The 26,621-nt window shown below is 39.6% G+C and overlaps 2 protein-coding genes and 1 pseudogene across 3 annotated transcripts in view; all 3 read right to left on the bottom strand.

Annotated features, from left to right (window-relative positions):
• Positions 1-11,346, bottom strand: part of LOC146460914 (polycystin-1-like protein 2) — a 47,327-nt pseudogene extending 35,981 nt beyond the window's left edge. Inside the window, exons 1-2 of the transcript XR_014857560.1 lie at positions 11,270-11,346; positions 2,709-2,797 (exon numbers count right to left, since the gene is read on the bottom strand). The product of XR_014857560.1 is annotated as a polycystin-1-like protein 2 (transcript). The remainder of the gene's footprint in view (positions 1-2,708; positions 2,798-11,269) is intronic.
• Positions 7,849-9,296, bottom strand: LOC146460915 (uncharacterized). The gene is made up of 2 exons (XM_085087852.1): positions 8,938-9,296; positions 7,849-8,240 (listed from the first exon to the last, which is right to left on the bottom strand). The coding sequence occupies exons 1-2, from the start codon at positions 9,103-9,105 to the stop codon at positions 8,022-8,024; spliced, it is 387 nt and encodes a 128-aa protein (XP_084943978.1). The 5' UTR covers positions 9,106-9,296; the 3' UTR covers positions 7,849-8,021.
• A 4,608-nt stretch (positions 11,347-15,954) lies between the features above and the next one.
• On the bottom strand, positions 15,955-25,354 carry LOC146460916 (uncharacterized). The gene is made up of 4 exons (XM_085087643.1): positions 25,067-25,354; positions 24,921-24,954; positions 18,008-18,277; positions 15,955-15,965 (listed from the first exon to the last, which is right to left on the bottom strand). Exons 1-4 carry the CDS (start codon positions 25,118-25,120, stop codon positions 15,955-15,957), a joined length of 369 nt encoding a protein of 122 aa, XP_084943769.1. The 5' UTR covers positions 25,121-25,354.
• Positions 25,355-26,621: the final 1,267 nt, after the last annotated feature.

A 26,621-nucleotide genomic window follows, 5' to 3' on the forward strand; every position in this document is an offset into this window, starting at 1 on the left:
TACCGCACTTTCTATTTACATATATTCAAATGCGGTTTACATCAGCATATGTCCATTAGCGACCTCATTCTACCCTCCCAACCCATGAAATCATGAAACAGCACAAAGACCAGACCAGCACACCGGGAACTCCATGCCCTACTCTTTACGATTAGTGTCTGGGTTCTTTAACGTCCCACAGGGTTATGAACATTAAAGTGTTGTGAGACGGGGCCTACGGTTTATCGTCCTTATCCGAGAAGACTAGAAAGTCTAACCATTTGCAGATGTCATTACAAAGGCAGCACTTTCTCCTCAGTTATTTAAAGACCCTGAGTGTTGGTCCGGCCGGGGTTTGAACCCACGACCTCCCGCACTGTAGTCCGATGCTCAATCAACTGACCAAAATTTGAGTTCCCGTTCCAATTGGAGCTTTGAAACAGCGATTTTGAGAAAACATGGAAATTAGCTTTGCGATTTGTGTCAAATTTTGGTCACTTCGGTCACACTTGAGGACAACGTTTGTTTCGTTTGCAAGCCTTTGGATCGTTCAAAAAACGTGCGTTTCGATGGTTCAACTGAAAGCGTTTGACATCGTTTGTTTAGATCGTTTAAAGCGTTTGGCATTTTTAGTTTCGATCGTTTCAGGTGTTTAAGAATGTTGATATAAAACATCATGCTTATTTTTCGCATGTCACGGCAAAGTCTTTTCGGTAAAGCCTTCGTCTGTTATCAGAAATAAACCTACTGAAGGAATTAAGACTTTTTAATAGATCTGTGCATAACTCAAAACACTTTAAGGACAAATTAAGTAGATATCAATTATTACTACTGAATATTCGAAAAACAAGAGCTACATAACATGCAACAAAAACAAAACAAAAAAATAGAAATTTACTTATTTCGATCAATCAGTTTTTCTCAGCCCAACACTGCTCCGAAAGCCAACAAGAAGCCGCGCCGCTTGGTGAATTATGGCATACTCACAAGATATTTTAGCGCTTATTTTTTGTAAAAGCAAAATTTTGTGAATGAAACATTACATTTTAATAGCACAGGATGCAAAGTTTTGAGTTTTTCAACAGTTTAAAAAGACGTAATATCGACTGAGTTTAAAATGACTATAATAATGTCAACAATAGATTCCTGAAACGGATCGACCAATTTAATTATCTGATCAAGATAAAAAATTTTAAAATAATACTCTCGGGAACTGCAACTGAATTTATCGTTATTTGCGCTTCACTGTACGTTTCCTCTGCTTGATTCAGAAGGGAATACGGGTCTCATTGGAAACAACTGCGGTTGGTCGACAGTTTAGTTTGATAAGGTCAGAATCAATAACTTCAGTAAAATTATGCAGAGGAAACGCAAGGTACGTAAACAAACATGAAACGATCGAAACGCGCCAAGACAGTCAAACATTTGGAACGTTTGAAACGCTTGTTTCAGACGTTACAAACGCACGTAGAACTAAAACATGTAATGCTGAATTTGTTATCGTTCAATTATCGAAGACTGCAAAGTGAAAGCCAGTGGATATGAGAGTACAACTAATGTGCATTTCAGAAAGGTAAAAATTAGGGCGATATCAGTTTTAGTTAATCGCAATTTTGAGTGTAATTTTTTCCACGGTGTTAATTCCGAATTTGCACATTTTTGAGCGACCGCATTTTCCTTCTTTTATATTCAACGTGAAACAAGAGTTTTTCTTGAGATTTGCGTGTACAAAGATTGATGCACATAAAATTTAGTTTTTTTTTTGTCTTTCCCGTTTTTCTATAATCCCCATGTTTTAAGACATTGTTTAGCGTTGCATCAGATCCGTAACGGCCGTGCCAGGCAATAGCGTACTCACAGCCTACACGCTCGGGCTCGAAACGATACGGCTCAGCCATTTTGGTTAAACTCAATGACGTCACGCAAACATCGCCAGGCTGCTAAGTATATTCCAAGATGGCGGCGACCGTGCTCGATTTTTGGGCTACTTTGAACAAGGATTTCATAAGGATAGAAAGCTCTTTGGAAGCTGAAACTTCGGTGAGTACCTAATGTTTATATAACCTTTCTATTGACGGAAGGGGAAAAAGTGCCATTTTGGAATGACCTTCTCCTTTAAAAAGTTGTCATGTTTTATATTCCAATATGTCCGAAACATTTTTTTAGATTTCAGTGAGTTATGTGAGAATAACAGGAAAAAGAGGAAAATGTTTCAAGAACTGGGGAGGCTTCCCATCTGTCCGCAATTCCCGCTTTACGAGGCCAAAGCTATAGGTCTCAGAAGGTTGCGTGTTTTCTGAAGTTAACTGAAAATCATTCTTTCACTAGACAGTTATTTTTTTGGTTGTGGCGGCTTTAATGCTTTCAAAAACTGACCCCAATTAAGAAATAAATGTTAACATAGCTACTAGTAAGATAAGGGAAGTAAGCACCAGGTTGGATGAGGATCAGCTGACCCCCTTTTTTCGATTCTCTTGCCGATTTTTTCTCATTCAGAAACTATAAAGAACATTAAATTCTTTAAGTGTGCTCTATTATGCTGAAAACGTTTATTCACCAGTGGTGTAGTTTTATTCTTCAAGAATCACGGGATTTCAGTGACTACCGGTTCATTTTTAACAAGCATTTTGCATGCTACATTCAACATACCTTAACTCTGATATATTTTTACCTCTTAAAGTCAAAATGATAATACTTTTTTTATTGCCATTAAAATTCGTGTGGCCTACCTTTCGAGCTTTAAGACGTATTAGCCCGCCTGATCCACCAGAACATATTTTGGAGCTGTCAGTCTGTGCTGAAGCTCTGATTGACGCATCTGAAGAAAGATTGAACATTGTTCTCTCTTAATCCGGTCAGACAGATTCAAATAAAAATAGTTATCACAGATTAAAGAGTGCTTCCCAAATGATTTTTAGGGGTTGATGTAGTAATCACAGTTGCAATGACTACTGATACACTTTACGTCAGACATAATGAAATGGGCAGTAATCATGCGGCTCCAAATTAAAAGTTCATTACCAGACTCATTACGCTAACTTGTATCCCTGTTTGTGTACATATTTTCCTTTACATATTTGAAACTTTATATTGACCAACTGTGTTTGAAATTATTGTCAAAATAACACACAAAAGCATAGATTAAGTAATACGAATAATTCTCTTGTTAAAAAGCACCAAGGAAGACCTCTTACAACAGTAAATAGATAGTGTAATATTCTGCCCTGGGTATTGTTGTTTATTACATGTAAATGAGGTATGCGGAATCGCTCTGGCCTGGGACAAGCCCAAACCAAGGCGAAAAGAAGTAGCATGGGTCTCAAACCCGCCTTCTTCTCGGGAAGGGTGGGCGGGATGCCAAACAATCACTGACCGTGACTACAGCAAAGTGCATTGAATAGAGCACATGTTTGTCTTTTATACATACATTAATATTCATCCCCAGGGCATTAATTAACAATGCAAATTGAGTTTGCATAGTGTAATATTCTGCCCTGGGTATTGTTATTTATTACATGTAAATGAGGTATGCGGTTCCCCAAGCCCAGCGCCACCTGTCATCATAAAACAATACAGAGTATCCAGCTCAGCATAACCTTTATTTAACACTCTCTTCCCAATCCTTATATCCTATATAACAAAAGAAAAAACGCTTTGGCTTGACGTATACAAAGCAAAAGAAATATCAAGCGACTATCCGCATATCCTAGACTCTCTGATAGAAGCAGGAGTTCTATAACCGATACTATATCAAACTTTAGAATCAGAGTCCAAAAAACCATTATCCTGATACTTAATCTTGAAAAGCTTGCGAAAAATCTGTTAAATTATTAAGCCTTTTGTATGTCTGGCCAGTTTCAATATCAAGGTCCGCCAATGTTACAGCCGCACCTGCCGGGTTAACTACTTGTTTTAACTTGATATAATGCAACGCCGTTTTACTATTCTTCCAACCCACATGATCCATGATTTCATGCAAACTCAGACCCGCGAGCGCTAAAGAAACCGTGGCACCACTACGAAAACCGTGAAGTGTAAAATGCGCACTAGATAAACTATGAGACAAAGGGGTGGTATATGCATTTAATCTAGCTTGGGCTGCAGTTAAGAGTCCAACCCCTGGGGTGAAATATTCCCTGATTTAGTTACAGATCGGAACAAAAAACCGAAATTTAACTTTAACCCCATAGACCTAGAAATGCTAAAATACAACTCAATTCCTCTAACAGGACATACACACGTATTGGTACCCCTCTTCAAAGCAAAAACATGAACATCCCCCGACCTTAATGATTTTGTCCAAAGATGGTTCAAGAACAAACCAGAATTATCCGGGAAACGAAAGATATCCACCGTTTTTAAACCCAACAAATCGGCTGCGCGATCTCCCGCAAAAAATAAGGCCTTAAACATGACCTGGTCCCGAGCCAGGATATAAATCCGAGAGGGAGTTAAATTCGCAGAATGCATAAGCTAGAAATGGATGTGGCGAGAGATCTTCATCAAATCTTCAAGAAGGAAAGGCTCAGCCTAGCGCGGAACAACTCTTGCCTTTAACTGCTCCTCACGAACATACGCTAAATACCGTTTCACCGACCAGTCAGAAGCAGGATTACCAATATTCAACACTGACTGCCATTCGGAACCCCTTCCATGTTCCACAAAATTGCCCGCAGCTTCCCTATGAGGGAGTCCATAGTCCTAAAGGCCAGTCTCTTAGGACATTGACAAACACCCTGGCCAACTCTCTGATGTGAGAAGTTTGGGCACTCTGAAAGGTGAACCTGTGTTTCCCCCACGATCTTTCCAAACTAGAAAAGCTATCACATCTGCTGGGAGAGCTGAAGCCAGGGATTTTGGAGTTACAAGATTATGCAAGAATATAGAAAATTCCCGTTCTAGAGCACTCTTTTGTTTGACATAACGCGAGGATCCCGCTGTTGTGATGACTGATCCAAACGCTGAGCAATGTTTTCCTCATCAATCTTGACTTTCTTGGCTTACGATACGACCTCGGAAACATAAGCACAACCCCTGGTATAGCCACATTGTCGACAAAACCGAAACTGCTCATCATTGGCATGAGAGCATCTAGGACAAGCCACTGACGGAGTAAAGAGCTTCGGAACTCTATGAAGCGGCTGTAAAAAACAAAAAACGAGAAAATCACTCAAAGAATCAAGACAATACTCTACAAGCCCAAAGGTTAAACGGACAAGGCGCTGATTTATAGCCAGACTTGGACGGTGCCAGAAGGACTCCGAAACTACCCTTCGTACCAAGGCAAACTTTAGAGGAAGAACGAGCCGTCAGCTCAGGCCACCGAAAAAGATGTGGACAGATCTCTGGGACGATTACAGTGAATGGGATCTGGAAGCCATACAAAAACCTCAAAACTTGACCAACTAATTCAAAGGGAGGGAAAACATATGGATTAGACATATTGGACATTGCACGCAAAATCGTGAGTTAATAAATTGACGCCTCACGAACGTGGACTTGAAAAAGGTGTAAAGTGTGGCAAAGGGCTTCCATCCGATCCAATTACCGCACTGGAATCCAAGGCCATAAGGTCAAATGAGTGCCCACATGTGCCCCCAAATGATTGTTCCACCAAGGCCCATGCCCTAGCCGACAATTTTGAATCTGACTTTGACAAGCGACGTGAAGGACCATCTGCCTGGTTTTCACTAGACTTGACATGGAACAGGCTAAGCTGAAAATTGCGATCAGATAGCGCGTAGAACAGGTCCTTAGAAGCCTTTGTCAATTGAGGGGACTTCTTACTCCCTTGGCCCTTCCAAACGCCAATAAGAACAGTGCTGTCAACATAAACATCAACTCGACAATCCCTCAAACTAGCGGGAAGAGCTTTTATGGTGTTTACCAAAGCGAACATTTCTTTGGTAGAGATGTTGAGATCCCTGTGTTGCTCATCCTAGTAGTCACTTATAGTTTGGTCACCGGAGGGCAGATGAACGACACAACCCCAGCCATATCCCGAAGCGTCCGTAGACAAAGTCAGTCCTAAGTGCTTCTCTTCTCGCCATGGAAGAAACTTCTGCCAAGAGTCTAAAAAACGCCAATGCATCAATTCTTCTCGCGAGGCCGATGAGATCGAAACAAGACCATTCGCTGACGCAGATGCAATTGCTGAACTCATTTCTCTTATAAACAACTTGGTCGCAGGGACCGCCAATGAGAATGACACACATTTTCCTTGAAAACGCTGCAGCGTTTTCACATCCACATATTTCTTACACGCCAAAATATGCTCTCTCAAGGATGCCCAGGAAACAATCTTCCGTTCCGGCACTAGGAAAGATAGCTTTGCAAAGTCCACTACAAGACCCAAGTACTCCAGTGAGGTAGTCGGGATGAAAACCGATTTACTAATACCAATTGTGTAACCGAAATAAACGAGGACTGATAAGACACAAAATATTGCGGCAGCCGCTGCGTCACGTCTAAATTGCTCCTGTCGACATGCCCGGAGGACTGACCATGGCCCTGATGAGGTGAGGAGTTCACCATTAAGACGATCGTCTATATACAGTGAACAGGGAACACCTTGAGCTCTTAAGAAACCGGACGCCGCCAAACCTATGGTATGGTAGATGTAGGGGGAAATTTTCCATCCAAATGGAAGAGTAACACAAACAAACCAATAACCCTTCCATTCAAAACCAACATATGTCTGAGAGCATGCGGAGAGTAACACATGATCAAAACCTGACTTGTCGTCGCAGTTCGTCATGTAGGACCCCTTAAAGACATACCTTGGAACATCGACTAATTTATCCAGGGAAAAAGGCATATCCCTCATCCACAAGTTGAAAAACCTAGCATCTAAGCAGAGTCTTGGTTTCGCAGGTTCTACTGTTAATGGTAAAACCAAATGGGGTGGACTATCGACCCCGAGTTTCCCCCACACCCTAACTGCTCCGGTAATAGTGCGCTTCAAAATTTCCTGCGACACAAACTCTGTAAATCTTTTACATGACCCATGATTTGGAAATCGCTTTTGCGGCGGAAAATCTGAGCAATAATTAAACCCCTTATAAGCACCCTTAAAAGGTTGACTAAAATGCCTATTGTTCACTTTATTCCGGATCCAATCACTGATTGATGCAGCAAGAGGATGACCTTCAAGAATTTACTCCCAAGCTTCAGGATGCCTGTGGACACCTCCAGCAACGAACTTGTCTGGATCTGTCAGTCTAATTCTTCCCAGATCTGGAACAGGTTCAGAGACTAAAACATCTTTCCAATTGTAGACACAAGATGCCTCCCCCCGATCGGGAACCCCATTCACATTAACCCAAGATTCAAACGTTCTTAGTTGCGAAGCCAGAAGGAGAAAACCAAAATCCTGAGAAAAGTCATTTTCACTAACAGGCTCTTGTAATCTTAGCTTCTTGAAAGGAGGACTCTACAGGAAGAGACAAAAGAGAACAACCCCAAATCAACGAATGGAAAATGACATGCAAATGGGGTTCCCGATCAGGAAGGAGTGACTTCACACGCCTGAAAACAGTACGTCAACTGGCCACCGAGATATTGCGGTAAGCCAACAGGAGTCACTCGCCCCAATCTAGGAAAGTCGAAAAAGAAAAACAGAAAACTAGAGGGGAAACCCTGACGGACACAAATGAAACACTGATATAGATGCTACAAAAAGCATACTTTAATAAATGGAAAAGAAAATATGCACCGAGTCAGACAATAGCCACGACGTCATGTATTTATTTTAAACTGTCCCGAACGAATCTTGACGGGAGGTCCTGCAGCTTCCCCAAAGGCCTGTCGGCGAGCCGGGCAGTAACTCTGATACTAGCCAAAACGACGGCAATGGTAACACTGCACAGAACGGAAGGAATGGCCACGCCCTCTCCCAGGAACACGATTGAACCCAGTGGTAGACAACCTCATGAACTTATCCACTTTGGACATCATGTCCAACACCTTTTCTTGATCCTTGTCACCCAGAATGACTTCCAGGTATTTCCTGAACTGGACGTCTGGGGTCGCCGATTTCTCCCTCAGGGAACGGAACGCCGCATCAAAAACCCTGCCCTAGGGTGATTCGTTTCCTTAGCAACCATCTTTAGATTGAGTAGAAGATCTAACGCCTGATCCTTGCTGAAAGACAGAGCCTTAAGAAGTAGCCTGATGTCTGCTAATGTGGAATCCACAGAAGCCTTTTGGGACTCCTCCAACCTTTTTAAACTCTGCAAAACTTGATCGAAGTTATGCCCCTCCTAGAACAAGGAAATAAAATCACAAACCTTTAAGGCTAACTCTTTTTCTCTTTACTCTTAATCCTCAAAGTCTTTATTAGCCACACAGGCAAATAAATCCCTTTAGCCACACAGGCACACCAGTCTTCGGCCGCACAGGCAAATCAACTTTAGCCACACAGGCAATTAAATCTCTTTGGCCACACAGGCAAACCAGTGTCTAGCCACACAGGCAATTAAATCTCTTAAGCTTCACAGGCAAAACAGTCTTTTCCCACACAAGCAAATAAATCTCTTTGGCCACATAGGCACACCAGTCTTCGGCCGCACAGGCAAACCAACTTTAGCCACACAGGCAATTAAATCTCTTTGGCCACACAGGCAAACCAGTGTCTAGCCACACAGGCAATTAAATCTCTTAAGCCTCACAGGCAAAACAGTCTTAAGCCACACAGGCAAATAAATCTCTTTAACCATACAGGCAATTAAATCTCTTTATCCACAGAGGCAGTTAAATCCCTTAAGCCTCACAGGCAAAACAGTCTTTAGCCACACAAGCAATACAAAGTCTAATATGCATAAAATCATGCAGAAAATATATGTAACGGAATGCAAGAAACCACACCTTCCTAAGAAAGAAAACCGAAACTTACAGGACTACTCTTGGTGAAATAACGACACTAGAAATGGCCACTAATGAAGAAAAACTACCGTTTACCTCAACAGCGTTCGCCGGATCAGCAGGGAGATTTTGTTGACCTGCTTGACCTTCGTTCGCTTGTTCGACTCTCTGGTCCGCCAAAGCCGAAACCGGCGGAGGGACGTCAACAGCCGCTACCAAACCCGGGACAGGAATCTCCGGGCGATGTAGAACCTGGTCAGCCATAGAGTACAGCAGAAAAGGACAGGCGGAGAACACAGTCGAATAACAGAGTCGAAGGACGCCGTCGAAGAAGGCGGGTTTGTAGAAGAACACACGCCAAACAATCACTGACCGTGACTAGAGCAAAGTGCATTGAATAGAGCACATGTTTGTCTTTTATACATACATTAATATTCATCCCCAGGAAATTAATTAACAATGCAAATTGAGTTTGCATAGGCGAGATCATCACCCCTGTTCGGAGCAAAGTCTTGTTTTAGTTAATACAGGCAATGGAACTCACGAACAATTTTCACTTCAAGCCTTCGCCATTACCACGCCATGATAAATTAGTCCAAGCACAAAAACTGTGCTCATTTGTCCCGTAAGTGGCTTGCAGTGGCATGATTAAATTTTGGCCTTTTTGAAAACGTTCTTAGCAAAAGTTAGAGACCGGAGAGTGACTGAGTTACTCACAAACGGTAGCATTTTGTAATTTAGAAAACTTCATACTCATTGGATATGCTACTGTAAAAGTTCTTAAGACTAACGTGGCAACCAAACTAAACGTTTCATGAAAATGTCTATGGCTATAATAATTTCACATTTTTTGGATGCATTTGACAAAGAGTTCTTTAATTTGGTAAAAATGCTAGGTTTTGCCCCATTTCGCAATAAGGCGAGAAGATTATCATGCCGTCCCATCAAATGCACACACTGTACGCGCGTTCATTTATTCATTCAAACTTGATTAGTCTCAGGGGACTCTCCGTAGTGGACAACAGTGCACAAATGCACAAAGGGGGTTGGTTTCCAAACAAATTAGTTTTTACCCTCCTCAGCACCATAGTTAACTTTTTTGGGAGGAATTTGGTGACCGAAGGTGCTGTTTTGGTGCTGCGAGAATATGACAGGGCCAAAGCGGTCTAGTGACGTCACTGGTTTTATTAGTCTTACCACACAAAGTAAAATATGGGGGAAAAGATCGTCCATTGGCTGTCTATAGAGCGCATTCAAATGAATTTAGAGGTCCAGCAAAGACAAGAGCACAACGCCTGATACATTATTTTTAAAGAAGGAAAAAGATTTTGGATTGTGCTCTGTGCCTAATTTGTGTATTTATGAACGCGGTGGATGACTGCACGTGATGCATTTTCGAGTCATGAAACTTTGCATTCTCCAGTATACAGATTGCCAGAAACATCCATGATTTTCAGTTCACCGGTTCTTTTAATAAACGATATTATAAGATATGAAGATAGAAGTAAACCTTGGGAAAGTGAATTTGGAGTTGAAAAATGTGTGGACAACGAACGCCATTGGTTTGACTACAATATCAAACAGGCACGGGTCTAACATGCTGGGTACAACTTAAAATACTCATGTTTTCCAAGACTGTAAACGAAGACATTATTTTAAAGTTTCCTTCGGACATTTTCTAGGTGAGAATCAAAGAAAGGTAACCATTTCAATTCAGCTCTGAACACAAAATTTCCATGATTTTTTAAGTCTGTTCGCTTAATGACCCGGCTTTGTGTCAACAGTATCAATGCTAAACGCTTCAGTTTGTGCTGGGGATTACAGTATTCTTCAATGATTCCTTTTCTCTTTACAGCCTTTAAACAACAGAACACACAAAACTGGCTGATTTTAATATAGATCTTGGAAAGTAGATTACCAATTACCTGTAGCAAGAACAACTGATCAGAGATCGCCGAAAGTCAAGTTTTACCGCGGCGAACAACTGTATGCAAATTAGGCAAGTGGTCAAAACTACTATACTAGAACAGAACCCACCAAACCACAAGATAGATAGTGGTCTTTTCCCGCACATCTCCCCCGTCTACACCAGAAGATTGTGTCTTTATTGCATAGCCACCCCTCTATCCAGCAGTAAAATATGACAATGAGGTCCAAACGTCACTTTCGTTTTTATCTAGCAAAGTAACTCTTGGCTAGCTGAATATTTATGTCAACTTGAATTTCAAAGCCAATAATAAAATTTTGTTTGTAATGTTCCCTGCCTACAAACAAATCTCGTACCCAAATCTGCTCACTCTTCAGGAGAGAATACGTATAAACATCTGGGTACGAGATTAAAGTTTTTGGTTTTAAAAAAGGCATTAAACAGCAACAACGTTTATTGTCTTTTTCATTTGCCTATGGTAAAATCCGGAATGCTTCTAACCTATTGTGATGCATCCTTTCTCTGATACAAGTTCTATGGCTCCTCCGCCAGCAACAAATCCGGATATTCCAACACACGAACCTGTGAGATCAGCATTGATAGTACACCATATGTTATTGTTATTACCCACCAGTGAACCAATCTCTCTTGTAGTCACTGTAAAAACTCAACTAACCCTACTGTAATTCTTCGAATTGGTTATGTTCCGACTGTGTAGTAGATAGTTTTCAATTTAGTCACCTAGATGAAGCATCTTTTAACCTGGTAAGTGTCGAAAATGCGTGTGGTATTGTCAACTTTGATGGTGATCGCTATCAAAGCCTTTGCTTTAATCCTCTGGACTATATTCATCGTGCTGGCAACCTCAATGACCTTGACCCTGAAACTAACTTTTGTAGAAGCTCCAGTACCTGTGTTTATTTTATTGAAGATCAGTTGAATGAATCAATCTCTCCCCTGTGGTTTAATGGCTTGAAATGTGCTGGTACGGTTAATTAATTTTCTCACACTATTTCTATTTCGTACAGCGATATCGCACCCGTTCCTTTTTTAAACGATTTTAATTGTAGAAAATTTATTCATGGATGGCATGGCCTGGTCATCTCCACCCAAAACGTTTTAATTACACAAGTATGCAAACCGTCTTTGCACGGAACTATGTTCTTGCAGTAACTGAAACATGCTCTTTCCATTTCTGAAAACCATTTAGCTCCAACTATAAGTTTTGCGGTAATGAATCAGGTGACCAATTGTTGCCAAAGGCCTATTGATGGACAGTTTGTCTCTTAAAATGTCATGTCAGATGATTGCTAAGGTTACGCTACTAGACCTTATCTAATGCTCACATGCGAGTATTTCATAACAAGAAAAAACTTAAACTCGCCTCCGCTTCCACCTAGTAGTGATGCTAGGTTTTCCTTATCGTATGGATGACCCGACACTGACACATCAGAAGATCCAGCACTTCCTCCATGGCTTGAACCAAGTGTACAATAATAAGTAAGCAAATATGAAAGACCCGAACGTATCGTTAGACCTCCAGGACCAAGACCTGTGTAAGAAGAGATCACCTCAAATGACTTTGTTAAACACAAAAATGACATTTATGACTTTCTGGCGTAAGAGGTGCAAGGGGAGGGGAGGAGAGAGAAATGAAATTATGAAGTGAAATATACAATGAAATAAAAAGAAGCTGTTAAAATCCCCTGTATAAGGACGGATTTAAGTGTTTTTAGTGTTAAGACTCTTAGCATGTTTTTGAAAAGAAATGTAATGTGATTATCAAGAAATATGGCTGATAGGAATCGACGTTTCGGTGCATCTTGCGCCATTATCAAGGTTACATAATTAAAGATAAAAAGCGGTTTGTAAAAAGGCTAAGTTGAAGCGAATTTGCATAACATAGCGGCAAGCTAATTACAGCACGTAGTAATTAGCTTGCCGCTATGTTATGCAAATTCGCTTCAACTTAGCCTTTTTACAAACCGCTTTTTATCTTTAATTATGTAACCTTGATAATGGCGCAAGATGCACCGAAACGTCGGTTCCTATCACTCATATTTCTTGTTTCATGTATTTCTAAGTCATTTCTTTTAATGTGATTATCACATAAAGAAAGACGATATCTGCCGTTTTTCCCTTCAGCAGACATGATTTATGTTGTATCTGATTGAAAAATAAGGCAGAAATTTCAGCAAAATTTGAAAATTATAGATCGGTGTCGGTTTATTATTTGACAAAAAAAAAAATAAAGGCATTGCTGCACTGGAAACGCTAGTTAGTAAAATAATTTCCGTTACAATTTTAAAAATTTGTGCGAGTGCGAAGTTTGGTATATAAAACAATCGTTGGTATCTCTTTATTGTATTCTGCAGGATGTAAGGTAAAGTACTATAATTTATTGTAATTAATCTAACTTAATGGTTTCTAACATAGTCTTATATCGCATTGTAAATATTTTATTGTGTTTAAGTATTATATGTAAGTATTGTAAATGTAAGGAAAATGTTCTATTGTAAGCGTCATCATGCAAGCTAAGTCGTGTATTTTTTTTGTAAGTGTTTCAAAAATAAACGTTGTATTAAAAAAAATCGTTGATTTGATTTGTTCACTGCTCAATTACTACCGTTTGGCATGATAACTTGCAATACAACCATTAGCAAAAACCACAGTTATCGATCAAATTCATGACAATCAGTTTTTAGCCTGCAGAAGGATTATAAAACTTTTAAATAGAGGTCATCAGAAAAGAGAAAATCTTCTCACCTTTAAATACTGTTTCACCATGAAGTCCCACTGACTGCGGTGATGATGACTGTGTGAACCCACCAAGACATGTTGTATCCAGCACCTCCTCGCCACAGGTTTATAAGACTGACTGCTTGTCCGCTCCGGACGTGTTGTTAACCGCTCCAAAGTATTTCGACAAAACTTAACACTACTTTGCCAGAAATGCCTACAGACACAGTTAAAAGTCTCAGGAAGAAAAACGACAAATTACAAGCGCAATTGGAGGTGCTACAGAATGAGTTCAAGAACTTGGAATCTTCTCTCGCTGACAGAGAAGTACAAGCTGCATCTGAGAGTAATGGCGGCTCGCACGACAACGACGACATCGACAACGAGTCAGTTAAATGTCTTGAGTTTCTTAGTGCGGAGTATGATTCTCTGTCTGCTTTCCGAAAGGAAGCTAAAGAACAACTTCAAGGTCTTACTAAGAAGTTAAACAGTCTAGTGGAGCAAGTAGGAGAAATTGCCGAAGCTATCGACGCCATTGACCGCTATAGTTATCAGTACAACGTCAAAATAGTTGGGATTCCTGAAGTGAATTCTCCCGAAACTGCTTTGGATACATCTACTTTATGCGTCAAATTATTTAAAGAAATGGGAGTGGAAATTTCCCTGCAAGATATCGATATCGCCCACCGTGTTCCGACCAGAAGCGCTTCTTCAGGCTCTCCCCCGATCATTTGTAAGTTCACAAGAAGGCTTGTTAAAGACCAAGTTATCAATCGCCGTCGAGAAATCAGAGCGGTTTCTCCAAGTCTCCTTGGACTATCAACTGAAGTGTCCTTATCTCAAGCTGCGGTATACGATCATTTAACCCCGAAGACTCAGAGATTGCTCATTGACGCGAAGAAGTTTCAAGAGGAACATCGCTACAGTTTTTGCTGGGTGAAGAACTGTTCTATCTTCCTGCGGAAATCCGCAACTTCCCGTCCAGTAAAGATCAAGAACCACACTGAACTCCAGCGTCTCGCTGAACCGACCAGCTCAAGATAAGTTATCTCATTTATATTAAAAGTATCAATATTATGCCGATCGCAAACGATGCTGATCTGTCATCTCTTCCTTTCAATCACTTAGACAATGCTTCTTTCAACACAGTTTTATACGAATTATCTCATGGACCTTTAAACTATGACACTGAACGCTTAAATAGTCTTTTATTTAACCCAACTGATCAATCGAAGTCTTCCGACTTTTATACTAGTCAACTTGACCCAGACAGAAACTTTTCATTCTGTTCTACTTCTAGTAACTATTTTGTCGAAGATGAAATTAATGCTAAAGCCTCTACTGAGCATTACAACCCGAATTTTTCTGTACTTCATTTGAATGCACGTAGTCTAATTAGAAATTTTGACAAGTTTAAATTCCTACTAGGTCGTCTGCAAAAGCCTTTTTCTGCGATTGCGGTATCTGAAACTTGGCTAAATGATCTATCTGCTGATCTAGTCAATATTCCGGGATACGCTTTTATTTCAAATCACCGTGGTACTAAATCTGGCGGTGGAACGGGTCTTTATTTGCAAGACAATCTTGATTACAAAATTTGTTCAGACTGTAATGTCTCTGATCCAGATGTCATTGAATCGTTGTTTGTAGAAATTTCAGTCCCCCATGGGAAAAATATAATAGTAGGCGTCATCTATCGCCCTCCAAATCATCACCTAACCGGCTTCATGGAAAAATTCACTGACATCCTCTCAAAACTCTCTAGAAGTGACAAGTGCTGTTACCTCACCGGCGACTTTAATTTGGACCTCCTGCGATACGCCGACCACGAACCCACTCAAGAATTTGTTGATTGTCTGTTTTCGCACATGTTTGTTCCTCTAATCAACAGACCAACTCGTATTACTGCACACTCGGCCACTTTAATTGACAACATATTCACAAATCATTTCTCACCTAGCGTTTTAAAAGGCATTGTCATAAGTGACATATCTGATCATTTACCAGTATTTGCGTATGTCTCTGATGACTCTTTTGTTCATGTTCATAAAAGAATTGGCAACCGACCTGTGAGAAACTTCTCTACGGCAAATTTAAATAATTTCAAAACTCGCCTCTCTCAAGTCGATTGGACTGAACTTCTACATGATAAAGACCCCAATGATTCTTACAATAAATTCTTGTCCGAATATTCGCGGCTTTATAATTTATGTTTCCCATTGAAGCCTCATAAAGTTAAGAATTGTAAAAGGCCTTATTCCCCATGGATAACCAAATCTTTATTAGCTTCTGTTCGAAAGAAAAACAAGCTGTATAGACAATTACTGAGATCACCTAATCCAACGAGGGAGTTACAATATAAGTCTTACAGAAACAAATTAACCCATCTCATTAGAATTGCCAAACGCCATTATTATGACCAAAGGTTTGCTTCGGCTAAAAATGACCTAAAGGAGACCTGGAAATTAATCAATGAAGTTATCAACAAGCGTAAATGTAGACCTCCTTTTCCTTCGTCATTTAGATCTGATGGTAGCATTCTTACCGACCCTGTAGAAATAGCAAATGGATTCTGTAATTATTTTGCTAACGTAGGACCTAATTTAGCAGCGAAAATACCTCCGGTGAACTCTTCTTTCCACTCTTTTTTGAATGATCAGATCAATGAGTCTCTGATTTTGAAGCCGACGACTGTTGAAGAGCTGAATGGAATCTGTATGTCCATGAAGTCTGGGAAAGCCCCAGGATATGACGATATTTCTATGTATGTTATCAAAAACACTTTTGAAGTAGTATCGGAACCTCTTAAGAATATTATTAATTTATCCTTTTCCAAAGGAATATTCCCAGACAAGCTAAAACTTGCCAAAGTGATTCCTGTATTTAAAGGTGATGAACCGGATTTATTCACTAATTACAGACCAATCTCACTACTTCCTAATTTTTCGAAATTCTTCGAAAAGGTCATGCACAATCGACTAGTAGAATTCGCAAATAGCCATGATATCTTTTACCAACTCCAGTTTGGTTTTCGTAAAAACCATTCCACTGCGCTGTCGCTAACTTACCTTGTTAATAAAATTGCAACGTCCATTGACCAAAATGAAATCACGGCAGGTGTTTTTCTTGACCTTTCTAAAGCGTTTGACACGCTAGACCACCAAATCTTATTTGAGAAACTTGAACATTATGGTGTCTGTGGACTAGCATTGCAATGGATTAAAAGTTATTTCTCCAACCGTACCCAATTCGTCCAGATCAACGATACCCGTTCCTCCGAACAGATAATTAGATGCGGTGTTCCACAGGGTTCCATATTAGGCCCTTTACTTTTCATATTATATATCAATGATCTTCCCAAAACAACCAGACTGGCAGAATGCCTGCTCTTTGCAGATGACACTAGTATCTTTTACTCCAATTCAGACCCTGATCATGTTGCCTCTGTAATGAATAGTGAACTGACTAAGATTAGCTTATGGATGAAATCAAACAAACTTTCTGTTAACATAAAGAAAACCAATTATGTTATATTTAAACCCAAACAAAAATCTGTCCGCATGAGCTCCCAAATTTCACTTGACAGTATACCCCTCAAGCAAGTAACAGAAGTTAAGTTCTTAGGTATTTATATTGATGAAGGTCTCACCTGGAAATCGCATATCAGTTATATTTGCAAGAAAATCTCTAAGTCCGTTGGTATAATGTACAGATTTCGTTTCCTTTTGTCATCAAACACTAAAAAATCTTTGTATTATACCTTAATTTATCCCTATTTAACTTATTGTACTACAGTTTGGTCTTCTACTTATGTAACAAACTTAAATCGCATTTTTCTTCTTCAAAAACGAGCTGTGCGAGCTATGACAAATTCAAATCACCTTGCACCTTCTGCACCTTTATTTGCACAACTGAATATCCTAGATATTTTTAAAGTGAATTCCTTTTATATTGCAAAATTTATGTTTTCCTATCACCAACGTTTGCTGCCTTCGCCCTTTCTAAATTTATTTCCGACTGGTGGTCAAATTCATAATTATGATACCAGAACCTCAGCTCATTTTCGACCTCACACCTGCCGAACTAATATCAAGCAATTTACTATACTCTATAGAGGGCCAAAAATATGGAATGCTTTGCCATTATCAATTACGTCTTCCCCTAGTCTATCCACCTTCAAAAGAAAGCTTCTTGATTTCCTCAGTTAATTGCATGAAACGTCCGACTCTGTTATGTTTTTATAGTCTTACCACCACCGTATGTTAAAAAATCTCAACACAATGTCTTTACTGGTCTTTAAGTCCCAACATATCTCCGAGGAGACCTCTCAGTATAAGCCCGGGGGTTTCTTGAGGTCTCCTCGCCACTTCTTACTTCTTTTACTATTTTTTTTTATTTACTCTAAACTTATGTACTTGTAATCCTAGTCTATTATTCATTGTAACTTTCTATGTTTGTATGTCGTGGTGAATAAATAAATAAATAAATAAATAAAATTACAGGTCATGTTAATATCTGTTTCTATCCAAATGTTCCCATTCTGACTGGTTAGACTCAGAGCATATTTTCCAAATACTTTAACTGTTGAACCGCTTCTGAACTTAATGTCACTACTGAACGTTATACTGGCAACAAGATGGTCACCATGTGAAGAGCTTCTGTATTGAAGTGATGCGTTGAAAGTGCAAGCAGCACAACTGGTGTTCACAACAGATGGAGCAGTCGTGTTGATCTCAAGTACGTCACCACTGTTTAGTATGAGTACACCAGCTAGACAAAGAGAAAAAGTACTTTCAATTATTTTCTCCATATATTTATCTATATTTTTTTGTATTTACCAGCACTGTTGAAATGAAATGTAGCGTTGAAATTAGTCCCATGTTTTACTCTGTTGGTCAGTTATCTGTAGGTATTAGCCAAAATGTCAATTTAAAAATGACAGTTTAAAGGTTATTCCAAACTTTGTGGGTGTTCCGGCCCTAGAAAAAATATTTGCATGCGCGCCGCTTTTACAGAAACCCTAGAAGACTATGTATCACTGTAAAACTAAGAAAAAAGTAGTATCCGAAAACAACGCTATTTTGAAACATTTTTGCCTTGGTAGGCGAGCGCGAACCCTGAAACGCAAAACTGACAGTGTCCCCCAAAACTGAACGCGAATTAAGTCAAATCTACTTAACTGATAGAAAAGAACATGCAATTCCGCTTTTTGTAAATGCCCAAATTCTAACAGAAACCTTCTTACGAAGCCGTATCTAAGTTAATGATCGATGATCACAATAACAGATCACAAATAAACATCACATAAGAATTTTCTAACACTTTAACTTTAAGAACTCAAGACTTCGTGTGCAACAAAAAACGTTTTCAAATTTTCGACCTGGAATGAGGTACCTAATGATTTAAAAACTTTGTCGAAGAAATCCTTCGAGAAAACAATTAAGAGAAGCATTTATTAGACATTCTAAAATACGAAGATTCGCTCATTGAGATTGATGCATTATCATTATAACTCTAAAACTTAAGCACCATAAGATAAAAAATATCTTATTAATACACACCGTTTTCTATTACTCTTTTCTACACTTTTCTTTCTAAAACAATCTACAGTTTTCATTTTATTTCCTCTTTTTTTCATTTTCCTGTCCCCATTTTATGTATAAAAATATTCAACATTGATTGGGTCCGTGCACGGTCCGGCCAAATCAATTTTCCATTTTCCTCACTATAATGGAAAATCAACTTTTGCGCATGTTAAGTGTTTGTAATTTATTTTTAAATAGTAAAATAATATAACATAAACTAACGAAAGAAAATTAGAGTTGATTTTTTATTTTTCCCCTTTTTAACCTCATTTAAACTTTTGAATAAAGGAGTTTATTACCAAAAAAGCTTTCTGGACATATTTTTCACTTTTCTATTTTCGACAAAAAATAGAAAATTTTAATAATAATATAAGCTTGCTTAGTTGTTTTATTTTTCCATTTTCCTATTTTTCAGAAACAAATGTAAAAATGAAATGTTCTCTTAGTTGTCTGTATTATTTCGTTTTTCTGTTTTTTGAGTTAAAAATAAAAAAAACCAATATCAATTTTCATTTTTCCAATATTTTGGCTTCAATTCAAAAAATGGAAAAATGGCTTTGATTTTGTGTCATCCAAAATGTGGTAATACAAGGGTATCACGTGACTCGAGGGACTATTCTTCCCGCTACTCTGAAACAGGTATATAACAATGGATGTTCCCCTTTTGAAACAGTTTGCTCCGTGGAGAGGAAAATAAAAAAGATCTGTCGCTGGAAAAGCGGATCACAGACCAACAAAATTGCATCAGTTGTTAAAGGTGAAGGAAAGTAAAAGACAGGCCTGCAGGGACTCCCCATCTTGTTTCTGCGGTCGTCTTGTATTATAACTTTCAAGTTATATTTTTGGTCATACGAGCGTGTCTTAAAGAGATGTTCCTCTTTTGTATGATATGATTGGAGGTTTTTATAAATTGTTTTATGAATGAATGAATTCTTATATACCGCACATATCACCAAGTCTCATGGCGGTTTACATTTCTGTGGGGTGAGATCGGACGTCAGCATGTGAAAGCAGTTTTAAGCAGTGGCTGATTTTTTTTCCAGTGTACGTACGTTCCATCTATATTTTAACTGCTGGGTGGTACGCCTAGTGTCAAAAGGCAATATCCTCACGTGATCCTTTTCTTACGTGTAAGGGCGGATGGTCTAGAGGCAAAGGTGACCCCTGACAGAGACCTTTCTAAGATTACGAAACGTTTGAATGCAGGAAACCACACGACGCACAAGTAAACTGTTCTGAATACGCTTCGTTGTAGGATCTCTTGTAGTAGAAATACACATAGCAGACGTCACTTTACGTGCTTTATGTGTAAATAAACCAATCTGATTACAGGGCTGACACTATGGCAAAGGGCTTGTTTATTAAAGGCCCATTTAAACGGTTTCAACACTTCCTAATTGAACATGCGTTCAACACAGTTGTTGAACCAAATGTCGGAGGCGTTTGAACAGGTCGTTCAAAATTGTTGAAAGCGTAAAAAAATGTTCCAAGCTTGTTGAAAAAGTTTTGAATCAAATTAAAATTGGTTTAAACTTTCATTCAGCATCGATTAAACCTTTTCTTTCTTCTTGAAAATAAGGAATGGCGTTGAAACCGTTTGAACACTCCGATAATCCAACATTTGCCCAACATCCATTCAACTTTTTGTCTGAGAGTGGTCGTCAGCTGTCGCCGAAAAAAAGGTCTGCATACACCCCCGGAGACCTCGGGTCAAGTCTATGCCAGCACAAATTGGTTGGTTACTGTCCATCTTCCTCATACCTATTCTGCACGGGAACAACGTATGTTCCGCCTCATACAGTTTCTTGGTGTCATATTTGTTTATTGGTTGCACTGTGTATGAGCTTTACCTTCCCATTTAAGCTCTGAAATGTCCACTTGATAAACTGTGTTGGCTTTAGAAAACTCGGAGTCAGTTGATGAAATCAGTCTTGTACGTATGAACTGAAGAACCGCTGAAGGCCAAAGCGTATCCCGACAAGTGAAGCTTTGGTGTAAAGCTCATTGTTCTTTTTTTATTGTTTCAGAGTGAAATTTTCTCAGAACCGTTACCAACATGTCTTTCGATGACACGAGTGACTCTTCATCTCCCTTTCTTTCCTTGAGATACGCTCGAGAGACGTTGAGGGCCACTTTTTTTTTTGGGGGGGGGGGGGGGGTATTTATTAATTAATTAATTTATTTATTTATTTTTTAGTATTTTCACTGTTCTTTAGATCAACTAAAGATGTCAAATCACTCTGTGACAGCTCAGGGAAGCAGTCTGCCATTTTCATGTAATAGCGTGGTTTCAATTTCACGTGTGCAGAATATTATTCCTAGAAAAACACAGTTGAACAGTATTGCGCATGAGCAGACCATTATTTGTAATGGCAGGTCACGTAGCTTGCTGTCGACCGATGAAAAGGAAGAATAAAATGCATCGAATTATAATAACATTTAATATAGCCCTAAGATTAGAACAATTGTGATTGTCTATTCCAGTTCCCAGCATACTTCGAGTTCCTTTTTCTACTCAACTCTGTTTTCCCATCGTATGGTAAGATTTTGGTTCTGATGAAATGTTTTCGGAATTCTGTTTATTGTGTTATTATGACGTGTGAACTCGCGAATAAGTGTAAGAGGCTGCAGTAACAGTGGCGATACTACTGTTAATAAAAATAGAACGCGCCGTCTGTGTACATTTAGGCAAACCATCGCTGGTGTACCAAGAAGGACTAGTAGTTCTATAAATGGGCTATTTTGTTCGTCTGCCAACGAAAGCAGGCAACAAGATTATCTTGAAATTGTTTCGTTTGATCAAACTAATTAACAAGCATTATTTGAGTTCGCACTGTCCATCAAATTGTAATTGACGCGCCGTTCTTCGTGGCGTGATAACTTTTGCCATTTCACTTATCACATATTTGTTTCTCACTCTATTGTTGACATGTTGAGCCTTGTTGACACATTTGAACCAGTTGTATGGCCTCGCTTGCTACGTCAGTCCCTAATAGCTCAGTGGTAGAGAATCTAACAGGCACCTGGAAGGTCATGGGTTCGACTACCGTTGTGAGGATTTTTTCTTAGTTCATTAGACTAAAGAATGTTAGACTGTTCACAGTCCCCTATTTTTCCGTGTGATCGTCGAGATCGAGCGCGTTTTACAGTTAATGGCGGCCATCTTGACTTTCAGTCGTACCGAGTCTAACCTGGGGAGGAGTATCAAGTCTACTTAGGGGGCGGGGGACGGTTTGGGAGGAGGAGAGAAAAATAGAGGGACTGTAATAACATCACTATCACTGCGACTTGCGTTCAGGGGGCGTGACAGGAATTTGACGCCTATCCCCATTCAACAAACTCCGCCTCTGATAAAAAAAACATGCCAAATAAAAATACACAAATGTACATTTGATACATGAATGTTGCGTGATCAAAACATCACCGTTTTCCAATGGAGGCGGTGAACACGCTTTCTTCTACACCCAAAAAACCGGTTAAACCATCAGCTAAGAAGCCAGATATTTCTAATACGTGTCGTCTTTGTTACGTTGATTTTTGTCACGGAGAATTTGTTTAAAATACCGCAGAAATCGGGAGTTACAGCACTCCCCTAGCCGAGCTGGTTGGAAAGCATGTCGGAGTAGAAATCCCGCAAGATACGAAGAAGTCTTCCCGTGTTTGCGCAAAATGTGCCCTGAAAATTTGAAATGCCAGTACCATATGCGAATTTATAAAGGCAGCATTGGATTCTGAAAACACCTCTTACGATCAGCACCACGATAGGCGACAACGACTTCTTGAGTTCGGAGGAGTCGTTCTTTAGCAAACTGAGAAATTCGCTCGATAAAGCTTGCTCAGCGGAGGCATAGATTAATTTGTATTTGTTGCTTTTAATGTCCTTTAAGGCTTCGCTCGATTTCTCGAAACCTTTAGCTGTCATGCCAAAATCGTTGTAGTGTACTTGCTGTTTTACGATGCTGCGAAGCGGGACGATAACTAAACAACACGGATCAGTGACGCAGCCCTCCATTTCTTTTGCAATGACAAAGCTTTGATATATTAAGCTCTTCCCGAAGCCAGTAGGTAGTATAGCAAACACATCTTTGCCATGCAGTAAACTTTTCAACGCTTCTTCTTGTTTGTCCTTCAAAACTAAACCTCCAAGGCGCTCAGTTTATCTGCATGAAAACGAAACATCTGAAATTGATCCCCCGCGCGCGAGAGCCATTTTTAGAACTGTCGACTTGTCAACAGCTTGTCAGTTTCAGCCAAACTTGTTGTCAACGCAGATTAACCTCTATTGTCTAATGACCAATCAGATGGCTACGTTGCTGAAGCAGCGCGCTCCTTGAACGCGAGTTGCAGTGATGTTGGCACAGTCCCTCTATTTTTTCTCGCCCCCCACCCCCTTGAGCTATAATCCCCGACGCCCGCCCCCTCGGTACATTTAAAAATCAAGATGGCCGCCATTAACGGTAAGACGCGCTCGATCTCGACGATCACACGGAAAAATAGGGGACTGTGAACAGTCTAAAAGAATGTTTCTTTATTTTTATTTTTCATTTATGCAAGTTGGCATTCACTTCCAATATGTAAATTTGTCACTCTATTGTTGACATATTGAGCCTTGCAGTGCTGGCAGGCGAGTGACCTCCTGGCAGACGTCTCGTATTCTCATTAAGAGAAAAGAAGAGACATCTGCGGAACACCGCAGTATCCTGCTGTGCGAGTTTTTAAAAACGCATAAATAATAATGTATTCCTTTCAGTAAGTGTGTTTAGTTTATTTTTACTTGAAAGACCGTTCTATCGGCAAAGCAAGTATCTTCTTGCATGGTCGGACCGGTCTAGGATCGCAGGTCCTCCTGGAGTAACACCAATTTTTCTCACAGAATTCCTTTGGCCGGAATAAAACGTAACGTTGCTTGAATTGTGTCAATACATCTTCCTCTCTTAGACTAGCCAGGAGCTGTGGCCTTCGTACGTATTTTTCACTAAGTTTAATTTTTCTTCTTCAGCACACGTTAGTTTTTTTCTTCGGCCAACATGTCACGGGCACCCAGCGAGACTGAATTGAGACAATAAATCTAAAATAAAGTTGGCCGGTTCTCCCTTTTTCTATTTATTGCGATCGTCTTTGGGCCTTTTTCGAGATATTTGCAGTGTGATAACGAAAAGAGTGTGTTCTGTTTGGATGCTTTCAAGTGGTAGATCAGAAACACTGAATTCAGAGGAGTGAAATTTCATTTCCCCATCACAAATTGCTACCTTCTGCCGCTAGTTTTAGCAGACTCTCGCTTTTTTCGTCGCTAAAATATAAAAGTAATAAAAACGAAGAAAAAAGACAGTCTTTGCCGCCGTGCGTGTTTAAGGTGGAGTGTTATACCGGAGAAACTTTGCAAGGCAGACTGTTTCCTGCGAAGATTTGAAACGATCAAGGCACTCGAAAGAGATATTCCGTCGAATTGAGCAGTTGGTTACCATTAACAACAATTACTTTTCCTGTTTTTAAGAAGTATACAAGTTTTGTTATTGTGTGTTATCAGAAGGCTATGAAAAGCGATTCCACTTTTCAAATAAGACGGAATAATCCAGTTGAAATCGAGAATACTTTTTGTCGTTAAATTTCCACTGAAAGTTACAGTCATTTTGCTGTACGTAGTCTTAACTTTTAGTCAGAGCGGTAACTAGAATTTCTTACTGAACAACAATAACACAGGAAGTTAAAATTGCCAATACATGGAACACTGATATACGGAAGTAAGAAAAACCTGAATACGACGAAGGTTAAATTAATGCCATAAAGATGAACCAGCTAGACAAAGATATGTAAGCTTATCTACTTACAGTTGAAGGCTGCTTTAGCACCATGAAATAAACCCTGCGAAAAGGAAAAATAATGTCTGACTCAGTATAAACTGACAATTCAATGAAAAATCTACCAGAGAAAACATTTGTAAGTCAGTGTAGACTGAAGACCCGGATGCACTAACCTGTATCGCGATGAAAACAATTGAAGGAAACAATGACAACATCGCCAACTTCATTTTCTCGCCTTAAAATCCAACAATAACTGAAGGCGAAGGCAAGACTGGTAGGGCAACATAACAGCAAGGTGTCAAATCAGACTGTCCCATCAACTGATCTGACTGAAACAAAATTCCCCTTTGCAGATTAAACAAACGAGTGTCGGCCAATAAGCATGAAGTTAAGAACACCCAAATTACCTCCATGCAGACAACGCTATTTTTTTATTTCACCCTTTAGACCCTTTTCATTTGACTATGTGAGAAGCGAAAGAAAAAATAAAAAGTGAGAAGGCCCGAAACAATTGCATGAAAAACAAGAGAGCGTTTTATATTGAACAAAAGAAAATTGCTACAACCAAGCGTTTTGGGGTGGATGCTTCCCTTTATGTTTCTCACCACCAAATGACAGCTGATTCAAAGCTATTACTGAACTAATTTATGGATGTTGAATTAAGCGAGGAGTCTAGTCGGGGTTTTGTCGAAGCCTTCCTCTCGAAAATAAATTTAACGTACGGTATCAACCTCACATTGCACAGTTAACAACACAGCTAGGCCGGCTTGAGATCTGATGTGGAAACGACGATTTATGGTCGATAGGGACTGGGGAGAATTTCGCCGCCTGAAAGTGACAAAACATCAAGTGATTCTCGTTCATCGCGGTAATTAAAATTCTGATGTAGGCCAGAAAACAAAGATTCATTGACAGTGCTGAAAAGAGCACCTTAAAATTAGGGAAAAGGCCAAGTTTTAGATTCTTTTCGGTTGGTTAATTCTCAGAAAGAAACTTGAAACCGATTGCACACCGTTCTCCTCCTACTCTCTCACTTCGTCTGCCGCCACTAATGTGACATTGAATTGAAACAGTGACTATATAACATAGGCGAGAGAAGCTATCCCTTTTATCACGGTTCGGTTCCTAAACAAAGGAAGATGACCCACGAAAAAGGGAAAACAAAACGGTAGTGTTTCAAGAGCCTCCGGTTGCAACGATCGCCGGCTAGCAGTATTGTCATTAACTGTAATATCTTACCTATTGCAAATTGCAATAATACGTTATGGTGTTTTGTAATAAGCAGAGCCGTCGTAAATTGCAATAACATATTGTCGTGTTTTGTAATAATTCTTAAAAAATGACGGCTGACGATAAATGTAATTTTAATGACAAGAAGTTCTCGTTAATAAGCCGTATTAGTATACTGCTATTTCAATTAACGTTCTCGGATATTAAAACCTCAAGCTTAATCGACAACACTGAAAGGTAATATAGGTAGCTTTAAAAACCTTCACAATTCAGTTGTAATTTCGTGTGAAATTAATTGTGAACGTTAAAAGCTACCTATCCTACCTTTCGGTGTTGTTGGGTAAGCTTGAGGTTTTAATATCCGACGACGTAAACTGAAAGAGCTGTATACCACACAAGTGAATACAGTGTAGTGCGTTTCGCACGCGCTGATTGGCTAGCTCGGAGGTGATTAGCCAAGTACAAGAGACTGCCAAGTACTATTCACCTCCGAGCAGC

Source organism: Pavona decussata, unplaced genomic scaffold, assembly GCF_977016875.1.
Source record: "Pavona decussata unplaced genomic scaffold, jaPavDecu1.1 SCAFFOLD_207, whole genome shotgun sequence".
In the NCBI taxonomy this organism is placed as follows: Eukaryota; Metazoa; Cnidaria; class Anthozoa; order Scleractinia; family Agariciidae; genus Pavona; species Pavona decussata.

Coding starts and splice junctions, on each gene's coding strand:
- LOC146460916 (XM_085087643.1), bottom strand. CDS start 25,120: ATGAAGTTGGCGATGTTGTCATTGTTTCCTTCAATTGTTTTCATCGCG. Junction 24,955..25,066: donor TTGTTTTCATCGCGATACAG/GTTAGTGCATCC, acceptor TCCTTTTCGCAG/GGTTTATTTCATGGTGCTAA. Junction 18,278..24,920: donor TGCTAAAGCAGCCTTCAACT/GTAAGTAGATAA, acceptor CTCTTTGTCTAG/CTGGTGTACTCATACTAAAC.
- LOC146460915 (XM_085087852.1), bottom strand. CDS start 9,105: ATGGCTGACCAGGTTCTACATCGCCCGGAGATTCCTGTCCCGGGTTTG. Junction 8,241..8,937: donor ATCCGGCGAACGCTGTTGAG/GTAAACGGTAGT, acceptor TCCTTGTTCTAG/GAGGGGCATAACTTCGATCA.